This window comes from Heterocephalus glaber, unplaced genomic scaffold (genome assembly GCF_053883595.1).
Source record: "Heterocephalus glaber isolate CG9 unplaced genomic scaffold, H.glaber_assembly_v1.0 deba00001145, whole genome shotgun sequence".
NCBI classification, from domain to species: Eukaryota; Metazoa; Chordata; class Mammalia; order Rodentia; family Bathyergidae; genus Heterocephalus; species Heterocephalus glaber.
Genome location: NW_028258202.1, coordinates 1,513,322 through 1,526,885, shown reverse-complemented (window position 1 = coordinate 1,526,885; position 13,564 = coordinate 1,513,322). Strand labels below are relative to the sequence as shown.

The 13,564-nt window shown below is 34.9% G+C and overlaps 1 protein-coding gene across 10 annotated transcripts in view; it reads left to right on the top strand.

Moving 5' to 3' along the window:
- Nucleotides 1-13,564, top strand: part of Phka1 (phosphorylase kinase regulatory subunit alpha 1) — a 195,132-nt gene that overhangs the window by 35,643 nt on the left and 145,925 nt on the right. For all 10 annotated transcript variants that reach the window (XM_087210546.1, XM_087210547.1, XM_087210549.1 and 7 more), the window contains 3 exons: nt 1,920-2,000; nt 10,465-10,563; nt 11,494-11,640. In XM_087210546.1, the coding sequence (XP_087066672.1) occupies nt 1,920-2,000; nt 10,465-10,563; nt 11,494-11,640 (327 nt within the window). The remainder of the gene's footprint in view (nt 1-1,919; nt 2,001-10,464; nt 10,564-11,493; nt 11,641-13,564) is intronic.

The window sequence follows — 13,564 nt, the reverse complement described above, 5'->3', positions numbered from 1 at the left end:
ATAGGGCTTACTTTCTTGAAACTTCACTTTAACTCAGAGATTGGACAGGAAAGGAATTAAAGGCAGATGCATAAATAAATATAGATGTGGGAAGGGTGTATGTGTGCATGTGGGTGCATATACATACATATTGTTCATGTGTCTCTTTCCAAGTTTTATTGAATAAATACTTAGGAGCAAAGACACTCCAGTGACAACAAACATCTCCCATGCCCAGGTCATGGATTCTATCATTTTATAGTAAAATAAACCAGAGCTCCTTTATAGGTGATTGATTCTAGAGATAGGGCAAGAAAAATATGAGATTGAAGCATCTTGTAATGCCAAAGAGCGAAGAAGTATGCAAAAAAGAATAGGGCATGTTTAAAATTCTTAAGTAAAGTTAAAAGGCACAAGAGCCAACCTGAAAAGCATCCAATGACCAAAGCTGAAAATTTAAGAAATTGGGCAGAAAATAGTGGTAGTATTTTATTATAAGCCAAGGGAAAACCTAAATATCCATAAGCTCATACCAATATAAATGACTGAATAATTAAATGAGGGCAAAAGAACAGCTCTTCCTTAGAGAAGAATTGCAAATAGTGATTACACAAGTAATGAAGAAACTGGAAAATCACTATTAAAACACCACTATAATTGCTGCAGGCAAGATCCACCAATGGATGCTGAATTAGTAGGTGTATGTTTGAGGAAAAATAAAATATTTTCATAGTCTTAAAGTGTGTTTCTGGAGATATTTATTAATTGAGAATGGAAAACTAGTAACAGTAGAATGGAGAAATACACAAGACAGTACCTTAACAAAGTGCTAGAAGAAAGTTAGCATCAGTAATAAGATAGCATCTTGCATGCCTCAAAATGATGCTCTGAAAAGTATACAGCATAATTTCTATAATATGTATCCTTCCCCAAAATGTATAGCTTCAATCTTATCATGAGTTTAAAGTAAACCCAAATTAAGAGAAATCTACAACATACATAATCACTAATATTCAAAAAATGTCAAGGTCATGAAAAATAAGAAATGAAGAACCATCATTTATTGGAAGAGACTAAGGAGACATAACAAATGTGACATGAATCCTGGAATATAAAGGAGCTATTAGTGAAAAACTAGTGAAATTTAAATAAAATCTATAGTTTGATAGTATTCTACTGATATTAATTTCTTAGCTTTGACAATTGAACTATGGTTATGTTAGGTGGTAAATTTGAGAAAGCAGAGTGAAAGATATATGGGAAAAATAATATAGTTTGAAACTTATCTGTAAATCTGAATTTATTTCTATATAAAAAGGTTTTGAAGGTAATTTAAAATACTATCTGTATATTATAGAGGGGCTGTATAGAGCTATAGCTAAGAGTAGACATTTGGAGTGGAATTACTTGGATTCTAAACCTGATTCTCTTACTTATTAGCTATATGACCTTGTGTGTGTCACTTAACCCCTGTTTATACTTCAGTTTCATTATCTATAAAATGTGAGAATTAAAGAAGATGATATGTAAAATGTGTAGGTTAGTGCATAATATATTATCAGTGCTAATAGAGAGTAAAAATAGAATGGAAGTTAAAATACGGGGCTACTGTTTAGTTTCCATTTCCTTGATCCCCTGGGTATCTACTGTAGTGAAAATTTTGAGAATCATATCTCTAGATGAACTGAGTTATAGTTCTCAGCCCTCCTGAGTAAATCTTGAGGAGTCTTCAAATTTTTGGGAGACCATAATAGAAATTAAAGCTATTGGAAGAGTAACTGCAGGGGCTGCCAGCTCATTGATTACACCTTAATATGTATTTTGTGCATACACAGGTTTGTCAAATTAGCTAATATTAGTGTTTTTATTCAAGTTTTGTATATCTAGTGAGTGTTTAGTAGCTATGACTTGCTAATGCTATATTGGTTATTTTATGCCAGGACTTCGGGATATGGGAACGTGGAGACAAGACCAACCAAGGAATATCAGAATTGAATGCCAGTTCAGTTGGAATGGCAAAGGTAAGTTTCCTTTCTCATTATCTCTACCACTGCAAAAACAAAAGAAAATTATTTTGGCTTCCCTAGAGCTTTTGGCAAAGCTTGCTATCAAGGAACCATCACTCAGTCCTCCATCCCTTTTGCTCTCCTCTGTTCCCAAAATCATCATCATCATCACCATCACCGTCACCTTTCTGCTTGACCCTATCTTTTCACCCTTACCAGCTTGTACCTTCTCTGGAAATGGCAAAAATGCATAAAGTAAGAGCAGGGATAAGATGAAATATATCTATTATGATAAATATGCATAATTTAATCTTTTTTCTAAAAGAAAAAGACAGATTTTTAAAAAAGAAAATCCAATGTATATTGCTCATATAACAAAATGTTACAGAAAAACTAAAACCAGAAGGATACCATAGGTAAAGTCTGACAAACAAAAAAGAGCATTCACTATGTGAATTTCCAGTGAAGTTGAATTCAAAGGAAAAAGTATTACATGAAGAAAAGGGACAAAGAGACTTTTTTGTTTGTCTGTTTGTTTGTCTTTTGAGACAGTATCACTATGTAGTTCAGACTGGCCTTGAACTCACTATGAAGCCTCAGCTGGCCTTGAACTCACAGCGATCCTCCTGCCACAGCCTCTCCAGTCCTGAGATTACAGGCATGCACCACCATGCCCAGTTTATGATAGATTTTTAAAAGACACACCTGTAATTGGAAAGTCTGATTTGGAATATAGTTTCAGTTAATACAGAACAAAATATGTTAGAAATACAAGGCAAAACAGAAATGATTATAAAGAAATAATGTAACAAAAAACATTGTCAGGCTGACAGCAAGGTAAAACAAAAATAAGATCACAAAAAAATTGAATTATATAATTAATGCAGTTGAATTAATAAATAAATATGGAACTTTGTACCTTCAACATATTTATCCCTTGGGTAAACTTTTTCTTGTTAATGCATTTTTAAATCACCAAAGTGGTACAAATATTGTTTTTTAAATTAGATCCAATTATAGCTACTTCTGTAGTGCCTGGTTACTTTTTATTTAACAATGTTCAATATCACTGGGCATTAGAGAAATGCACATTAAAACAACACTAAGATACCATCTTGCTCCAGAAAGAATGGTAATCATCAACAAATCAAATAATAACAAATGCTGGAGAGGCTGCAGGAAAAAGGAAAATTGTTGGAGGGAATGTAAACTAGTAAAACCACTATGGAGATCAGTCTGGAGATTCCTCCAAAAACTAAAGCTAGAAATTCCATCTGACCAAGCTATTCCTCTTCTAGTTATCTTCCCAAAAGAGTTAAAGACATCATATTACAGTGATACATGCATACTCATGTTTATAGCAACACAGTTTATGATAGCTAACTCTTGGTAAAAGCCTATGTACCCACAAACGGACAAATAGACAAAGAAAATGTGGTATTTATATATACAGAGGAGTACTACTCTGCCATAAAGAAGGATACACTTGGCCGCCATCCCAAGCTCCTAGGGCAGAGAAGCTGAGCCGGTCCCAGCATCTGGAAGGAAGCTCCCCAGCCACCATCCCACGCTCCTAGGGCAGAGAAGCTGAGCCGGACCCAGCACCCGGAAGGAAGCTCCCCCGTCGCCAGCCCAAGCTCCTAGGGCAGAGAAGATGAACTGCACGGGCACCAGAAGCACCCCCGCCCCCGGGGTGGAAATGAGAAGATACATAAACAAGCCTTGAAAACAGACTTCTGGATCACCTACAGCAAACCCAAAGGGAAACGAGATGGAACAATCTGATACTCAACCACCTGGACTCTCTGAACTGGCAACAAAAGAGGATCTGGGAAAAATGAAATCAGAAATAGTTACTCAGATAACAGCAAAGATTGTGCTCATGGTGCAAGACATGATTAATAAATCGAGAGAGGACACAGATAAAAAAATAGAGGAGCTGAGGAACATGATGGAATCCCAACATAGGAAACAAATGGAATCCATAAAACAGATGCAAACAGATTTCCAGGAGATTAAAAACTCCATCGAAAGTCTGTGCAGCAGAATGAACCAATGTGAGGATAGAATTTCAGATATAGAAGAAAAGATTGCAATTAGTGACCAGGAAAATAAAAATTGCTTTAAAATTGTCAAGGAACATGAGAAATCAATCCAGCAGCTGCTAGATGATGCAAAGAAGAATAACATAAGACTGATTGGAGTCAATGAAGAAACAGGAGAGAGTGCAGATGACATAAAAAAAAAACTGTTCACAGAAGTGATGGCAGAAAACTTCCCAAAGAGGGGAAAAGAACTTGACATACAGATAAGTGAGGCATATAGGATGCCAGCTAGCCTTGATCAAAAAAAAAATCTACACATAGGCATATAATAGTTAGCATTCCAGAAATCCAACAGAAGAACAAAATTCTACAAGCAGTGAGAGAAAAGAAACAAATCACATACAAAGGAAAGCCCATCAGAATCACAGCAGACTTCTCAATGCAAACCCTCAAGGCAAGAAGAGCTTGGAGTGATGTATTTCAAGCGCTAAAAGAAAACAGCCTCCAACCCAGATTGATGTACCCTGCAAAACTATCTTTCAAAATGGATGGAGAAATAAGATACTTCATGATAAAGAGCATCTCAGGAACTTCATGAATATCAAACCAGCACTCCAAAAAATTTTAGACAATACCCTAGGAAAAGACAATGAGGATCACAACCCCAGGAAGCCCAGAAGAATGAATCCATTGGGTGTGACAAATTAAACAGAAAGGGGGAGAATCCAACAAAAAGAAAAAGTCATGACAAGGCTTTTAAAACTTTTAACTTCATCTCCCTAATGAGTGTATAATTCAGTCTTATTATTGTACTGATTAGTATTTTTCTGATTCTAGAGTTGCACACTTTTCCTTGTGCTATACTGGCTAATTATCATCTTCTTATGTCTACTTTTTAATTAGGTTGTCTATTAATGAGCTCTAAGAATTCTTTATATATTCTGGTCATAGGTTATATGCATTGTAAATATGGTCTATTTAAGGACTACTTTTCATTTTAATGATGTCATTTAAAGTTCTAAATTTTGAGGGAATCTCATTTATTAATTTTTTTTCTTTTATACATCATGTCTTTCGTACCCTAGGTAGTTCTTGCCTACCCTGAATTCATAAATATTTTCCCTTATAATTTCTTCTTAAAGTTTTATACTTTTAGACTTTCATATTTAGGTTCATAGATCCCTTCAAGGTATTTTCATGTATGGAAATAAAGGGTTGAGGTTAATTTTTTATTTCCGGATACCAGGTGTTCTAGTGCCATTTGCTGAAAACACTATCTCTTCCTCGGCTCTTGAATCGAGTTTATATTCTATAAAATGCTAATGTTAAATAATCTTTCAAAACTCAGTGGACCATATATGTGTGGTTCTGTTTCTAGATTCTCTGTTTTATTCCAATGATCTATATGTCTTTCCTTACACTAACACTGCCTTGATTACTGTAGCTGTAGAAGAAGTTTTAAAATTAGGTACTAAACGTCTTCTAACTCTGTTTTTGTTTTTTTTTTTAACTTTTCTAGTTCCTTTGTACTCCTACATAACTTTTAAATTGCAATATCCAATTCTTCATTTATAGCAAGTATACACAGACCTGAATTTTTATATATACCTTGTGTTTTCTAATCCTGCTAAATTCAAATACAAGTTCTAAGGGCTCCTAGAGATTTCTTAGTATTTTCTCTGTAGATGATCATTTCATCTACATAGAAAGATTTTGCTTCTACCTTGCTAATCCTATCCTAATTGTGTCATTTTATTGCCAGACTATTTTGTTGGAGCCTAGGTTTCAAAGTTTAATGGACAGATAAAGCGTAAACATATCTGCCCTTGTTCCCCACCTTAAGGAGAAAGCACTGTATGTTTTCCATTCATATAAGGCATTCTTGCTGCAAGTATGGAGTACATGTCTTTAATCTGTTGAGAAGTTTCTGTTCTACTTCTAGCCTCCTGATAGCTTTTACCATGAACAGCTGTAGAATTTAGTCCAATACTTTTTCTCCAACTAGTGACAGGATCATATGGCTTTTTCCTTTCCTCTGTTAAAATGATGACTTTTGGGGGTGGATCTTCCAATGCTGAACCAAGACTGACATCCCTATAACAAAACCACTTTCTACGTACTGCCAGATCTGACTTCTAATAGTTCGTTTTGTTAAACAAATTTCTATCTATGTTCATACTTTTTTCTTCTATTATCTTTATCCAGTTTTAGGATTAGCACAATGTTGAGTTCCTAAAATGAGGGGAGAAGTGTTCCTTCTTTTTTCTGCTTTAATTGTTTGATATAATTTATCAATTAAAATGTATATGAGCCTGCTGTTGTCATATGGGTAGGTTTTCAAGCTAGGAATATACTTTCTTTAATAGGTGCTATTCAAATTTTATATTTCCCCCAGAGTTAGTTTCATTAATTTGTCTTCCAAGGTACTTCTTAGAAGTTGTCAAATTTATTTCAAAACAGATTTTTGAAATATGCTTTCTATATCCTTTTAAATTCTGTAAAATCTGTGGTAATGTCTCCTAGATCTTGATATTGTAATTTTCAAAATGTATAATTGATATTGTGTAACAGGAAGAAAAGGTCTGAAGGAGCAGGGGAAGTGGGAGGGGTAGGAGAAAGGAAAAAAGGGAAAAGAAAAAATATGAGAAAAGGAAAAAAATAGAAACAAAGTCTGTGCAAATAGGGAAGGGTGGAGGGGGTGAAGGGAGGGCAGAAAAAGGGGAAAAAAATAAGAACCAAGATACTCATGTAATGGTACAAGATCCCAATGATGAATGTAACTGTATTTTATACCTAAAATATGCCAATAAACTTAATGGGAAAAAAAGAAGAATACACTTGAAGCATTTGTAGGTAAATGAATGCATTTCAGAACCATAATATTAAGTAAAATAAATTTGACGCACATGATTTCTCTTATATGAGAAACCCAAAATATAAATAAAGAGCAAAATAAAAGATATGTAATAGGAAGTAGAGAGATCTTTTTGGAATGGGAAGGACAACAAGAGATGGAAGGAGTGGAAGGGGAAGGAAGGGAAAAGGGGTTTTAAAAAGATATAATTGAATAAAAAATGGAAATAGAGTTTTTGCAAATGGGAAGGGGAACAAGAATTGGAGGGAGCAGGGAAGGATGGTAGCAAAAGGGAACAAAAATAATTAAGATGTGCTATGTATGTGTACCAACTTGCCACAATAAATGTAATCATTATGTAGTGCAAACATGTGCTAATAAAAAATATCATGTCACTGAACAACCTAACGAAATGTCCTCCCATGTCATTTCATACAGATAAATCTAGTTCATTCTTTTCAGTTGCTGTATAATATTTAATAATTGCTCTATTGATGGAATTCTCTATTCTTTTACTATTCCAAATAATGTTTTATTGGGGATCTTTGCACATACATCCTTTAACTTGCATAGACAATTTTGTAGGATACATTTCCAAAAGTTGAACAGCTTCATGAAGGTATATACACTTTAAAATTGCCCTCTCCAAATATTTCCACTAGTTTACATTTCCTCCAACCATATATGATTGATATGTGCTATTATATACCACGTATGCCATTTTCCTCAAATTTTATTAACTCTGGATATTATCAATACTCTTGGATATTTGACCTAAATTTTTTTAACCATTGAAGCTATTTTCTAATTTTAAATCATTTCAGAGTGGAGAAAAGTTGCAAGAATGGTACAAAAAGTTCCATATAACCTTTATCTAAGTTCTCCACTTGTTAACATTTAGTTTTACACACACGCGCGCGCGATCATACACATATTTTCTGAGCTACTTTGGAGTACATTGCAGACTCAGTGGCCCACTATTCCTAAATACTGCATTGTGAATTGCCTCAAAGACTCTACCATAACTGTGGTACAATATTCAAAATCAGGAAATGAACACTGACATTACTACTGTCTAATTTACAGACCCCACTCAAATTTCTTTAACTGTCCCAATAATGTCATTTTTGGCAAAAATAAAAATTCCTGTGGTGCAGGACCTAATCTAGGACAACATGTTACATTTAGTTATATCTCTTTAGGCTCACTGAAACAAGAACAATACTTTTCTTGTCTTTCATGACCTTAGCATTTTTGCAGAGCACAGATCAGATGTTGTTTGTTTGCTTTGGCCCTGGGAATCAAACCCAAGGCCTCATGCATGCTAAGCATGTGATCTACTGTGCTTCACTCTCAGCCTCCCTTCACTTTTTACTACCCAGAGCCAGGCCAGTTATTTTATAGAGTGTTCTTCAATTGATCTTGTGTGAATTTCCTCAGGATTTGATTCAAGTTATGCGTTTTTGGTGAGAATACCGCAGAAGTGATGCTGTATGCTCACTCTATTATCAGGGAGCGTGTGATGTTTATATGTCCGATTGCTGTTGATGTTATCTTTGATCACTTCATTAAGGTGATTTCTGTTAGGTTTCTCTACTATAAATTTGCTTGGTTTTCCCATTTTTATTAATGAGTATTTTGTGCCTCATCAACTTCTACTTATCCTTTAGATCTCATTTATGTATCATTTTTTCAGAGAACAAGTCCAGAACTGTTTTCTACTTCCAAGACTAAGTCAAGTCTGCTTCATAGTTGAGGAACTATAGATAAGTAATAAATACTTGAAGTAATGTCCAACCTTCAAAAATTAAATATTTTGTTTGCATTAAGGAAGGTATTGTCATATACTATACTTCTAGTGATAGTTATACTGGTATAATATACATCAAAAGCAATTCGGCATTATGTCTCAAAAACTGTTCATATCCTTTGACCCAAAGATTCTACTTTAGAGAACTAATCTTTACCAAAAAAACCTCAAAATGAGAAAGAATTATTTGTTAGCTTGACACCAAACCTGCCATATGCCATGCTACGTGCTTGGTATTAGTGAAAATACAATCTCTGACCTCGAATTTATAATTTAGCAAGAGATGTTCATCAAGGTGCTGTTTCTAATAGCACTAAACTAAAGACAACCTAAATTTCTAATAATAGATAAATGGCCAAATATAGTTTATTACAGCCATATAGGAGATGTTATGACAAAATACTTTTAATGATGTAGAAAAACACTCATGCTATATTTTTTAATTGTAAAAAGTAAGATACCAAGTGTGGTTCAATTATATACAAATACACATGGAAAAAAACTAAAAAGAAACATGTCAAAGTATTAAAAGTAATGATTTCCCTTGCTCTTAATGCTTTAAAATGGTTTCAAAATATTCTATAGATAGTATGTTTTGTTTTATTATCAGAAAAGATATTTAGAAAAGTAAGAAATTAATAAATTCTATTAAAAATAACAATCTCACTTTTATGTGGAATCTTACAAAGTCAAACTCAGAAGTAGAGGGCAGGCCGGAGTAGAGGGCAGCTCAGTGGTTCCACCGCCTGCCCTGCAAGCGCAAGGACCTGAATTTGATCCCTGGTACCAAAAAAAGAAGTAGAGGGCAGAATGATAGTTATCAAATGCTAGTATATGAGAGGAGTTGTTGATCAAAGAGTACAAAGATTCAGATAAATAGAAGTAAGTTTTGAGATCCATTGCCCAGCAAGGTGACTATACTCACAAAAGTGTATATTTTTTAAAAACATGGAAATTCTTCCTTTTCCTTGCTTGTTCATAATATTTATTTTTAAATCAAATATAGTATCATGCTAGGATATTCACATCTAGTTGGAAAGTCAGCTATGTGATAGTACCCAGTGGTTGTAGCATTATCTTTACTACCACACAACTAGTATTTCTTATGTGCTAATATCACACTTGGAGGTTCTCTGCCAAAAGAACAATTTCCTATAAATTCATGTGCCATGTTCAAATTATTTTTATTTTTAATTTTTGTTTGTTTGTTTTGATACTGGGGATCAAACTCAAGTCCTTGCACTTGCAAGGCAGGTGGCGGAACCACTGAGCTAAATCCCCGACCCTCAAATTATTATTTTTTTTTTATTTAAAAATTTTTTATTTTATTTTATTTTAATTTTTTTGGTACCAGGGATCGAACTTGGGCCCTTGCACTTGCGCAGCAGGTGGTGAAACCACTGAGCTAAATCCCCGACCCTCAAATTATTTTTAAATTGTGCCACTTGACTGGAGTGCTACAGACTCCATCTTAACTTTCTCTTAAATGATGTGGGAGGCAAAGAAAAACTCAGAAGCCCCTGGAAATGAAGAATGTCATTATTCTGTATTTTCTGTTCTGTTGAACATATTCAGAAGTGACATCATGTGCAATAATAAGATCTTAGGGTACAAGAAAAAGAAACATACACCTTTTTTGGCAATACTGATGATTGAATCAGGGTCTAGTGCACGCTAGGCAAGTGCTTTACAACTGAGATATGTCCCTTAACTCAGAGCTGTATAGCTTTCTAATGTTGAAGTCATCCTTTCTTCCATTTCTTCTCATAGGCAGCCCTGGAAGCACTAGATGAACTGGACCTATTTGGTGTGAAAGGTGGGCCCCAATCAGTTATCCATGTCCTGCCTGATGAAGTACAACACTGCCAGGTAAGGGAATAATAGACAGTGTTATAGCAAATTTTATTCTTGTCCAGACTTAAGCTTAGCAGGGGCATTAGATTAAGGGGAGCTGAAGGATAGTAAATCATCTGACATATTGTCATGTGCCAACAAATGTCTTTATTAAGAATCTAATACTGAAATAAGCCTGATAGTAGCAGCTATAAAATAGATCATAGTTCTGTCTCTTAAAGTTTTAAAAGAATTCCACCACAGTATATGAAATTCTGCACTGCTATCATATCAAGGGACTATGGTCTCTTTCTAAAACTATCCTTTTCTAAACACACAGACAAAACAAGACATAACAGATTTTGAGCATTCTTTATAGTTGTTCTGAAACATTCTCATATCCCTGGTTGCCTCTGGGTTAGATATTTGGAGATTAGACTGTTAATGGGGTAAATATGTATCTTAAATTTTGTTTAGGATTATTCATGGTATTGAATGATTAAGGTTTTTCTCATTGGCACAGTGAATCTTCTTTTTCATAAAATCCTGATTAGACACCACTAGTATGCTAGTGAATATCAACTCACCTTCTAACTTGCAAATTTTCTGTGGAAAATGTATATTCAGAGGCATAGGAGCTGAGCCTTCCCGTCTTGCTTCTCAGCAGCTACATTTTGTCTTAATTCTATCCTTAAATAGCTACTGATGAAACAACAGGACTGTGGGTGAGATAATGATGTTAGAATGGACTTAACTGCTTATGAATCAGGATGGGAAAGCACTGAGAAAAGTATTAAGATAAGGGTTTATTTACAAAACTAGCAAGTTTTTTAAGCTCTTGCTATTGAATGTTTAAATTTTCTTCTGAAAAATCTTCCTCCTCATAAATCTTTTGAAATTAAAGCTATTAGTTTTACAATATTAAAGTATTTGGTAATGTATCATGTTTAACTTCCTTTCTCTTAGTCTATCCTTAATTCACTACTGCCCCGGGCTTCAACATCCAAAGAAGTTGATGCCAGTCTGCTCTCAGTGATTTCCTTCCCAGCCTTTGCTGTTGAGGACAGCCAGTTAGTGGAGCTCACAAAACAGGAGATCATCACCAAGCTTCAGGTGGGTCTATATATGCTCTGAAATATAGTGCCTTTGGGGACCTTGAGTATGACTTGCATCAGTGGTTTCAAGAAATTTTCCATTTTTCTAAATAATTTTTGTACAGGCTGCCTCTCTCTCTCTCTCTCTCTCTCTCTCTCTCTCTCTCTCTCTCTCTCTCTCTCTCTCTCTCTCTTTTCCTGGAACCAGGGATCAAACTCAGGACCTGGCTCTCAACAGGCAGGTAGGGAGCCACTGAGCTACAACCCCAGCCCCAAAAGGTTGCTAGTTTCTATAGTTAGTGCTGGTGGGAATGCAGAGTGGTATATCCACTTGGTTTGACAATTTCTTACAAATTTAAACATATACCCATTATGGTACCTAACAACCTCACCCTTAGATATCTACCCTACAGAAATGAAAACTTAGGCTTACACAAAAATATGTACACAGGGCCGGGGATTTAGCTCAGTGGTGCTCCCGCCTGCTTCACAAGCGCAAGGTCCTGAGTTTGATCTGGTACTGAAAAAAATATGTACACAAATGTTTATAGAAGTTTTAGTCGAAATTGCAAAAAACTGGAAACAACTTTCAATAAAGGAACAGGTAAACAAATTACACTACATTCCAGTGAAATACTACTCAACAATTAAAATGAACTACTGACAATATGGATGATTCTTATATATATTTTGCTAAGAGAAAAAAGAACAGAATGACTACATATTGTATGATTCTATTTGTATGACTCCCTGGAAAAGGCAAAACTAAAGGGGGGAAAGAGATTAATGGTTTCTGGAAGTTGGGAGGAGATATTGTCTATAAAGATACAACTCTGGAGAATTTTGAGGGTAATGGAGTAGTTCTCCATGGAACTGTTCTGGTAGACTCCTGACTCCGTATACTTTTGCAAAACCCATGAAACTGTATACTACAAAAAAGTAAATTTTAAAAATAAACCAGAGTATGGAAGAAAAATGAACTGCAGACTGAAAAATTAGTTTAATTGTACTGCAAATGAGTCATATAACTATAGTGAAGGGGGTGAAGAAAGGAATTGACTCAGAAAACTGTGTTTTGACTAGATATTGTAACCCTAAATACAAAAATAAGCATATACACACACTGCATTTCAGGGATTAACAAACTACAGCCTGTGAACTGGCCAACTGTTCTTGTAAGGTTTTATTGGAATACAGCCCAGCTATGTTTGTATACCATGTACTGCTGCTTTCAAGGTACAGTAACAGAGCTGAGTAGTTCCAACAGAGACCATATGGCCTTGAAAAACCTAAAATATTTACTATCTGTCCCTTTAGGAAAGAATTTGCCAACTTCTGCTACAGTTGATAAATTTGTTTCTCTTTGTTTCTCAAAGAATGGGTGTATTGACCAAAAAAGAACAAAAAAGACACATCATAGTTAAAATCCCAGAAACTTAGAACGAAGAAAGAATATTAAAAACTGCTAGAGAAAAGTACCAAATCATCTATAAGGGCAAACCTATCAGAATATTACATTTCTCAACCCAAACCTTAAGGGCCAAAAGAGCTTGGAGTGAAGCTTTTCAAGGCCTAAAACAAAATAATTGCCAATGTAGATTACTATATCATGCAAAACTATCCTTCAAAATTGGTTGAGAAATAAAGACTTTCCATGATAAAGATAAAGTAAAGAAACTCACGACCACCAAACCAGCACTGCAGAAAATACTTAAGGTAATCCTAGAGACAAAGAGGAAGACAACCCAACAGCCCAAGGGAAAGAATCTTACTAGAAAAGTAGTTAAGCAAAAGGAAAACAGAAAAGAATCAAGCACGTGGCAGGAATCAGTATATACCTTTCAATAATAACACTCAGTGTAAATGGGCTTAATTCTCCAACCAAAACACATACACTGGCAGATTGGATCAGAAAAGAAGACCCAACTTCCTTACTTCCTATT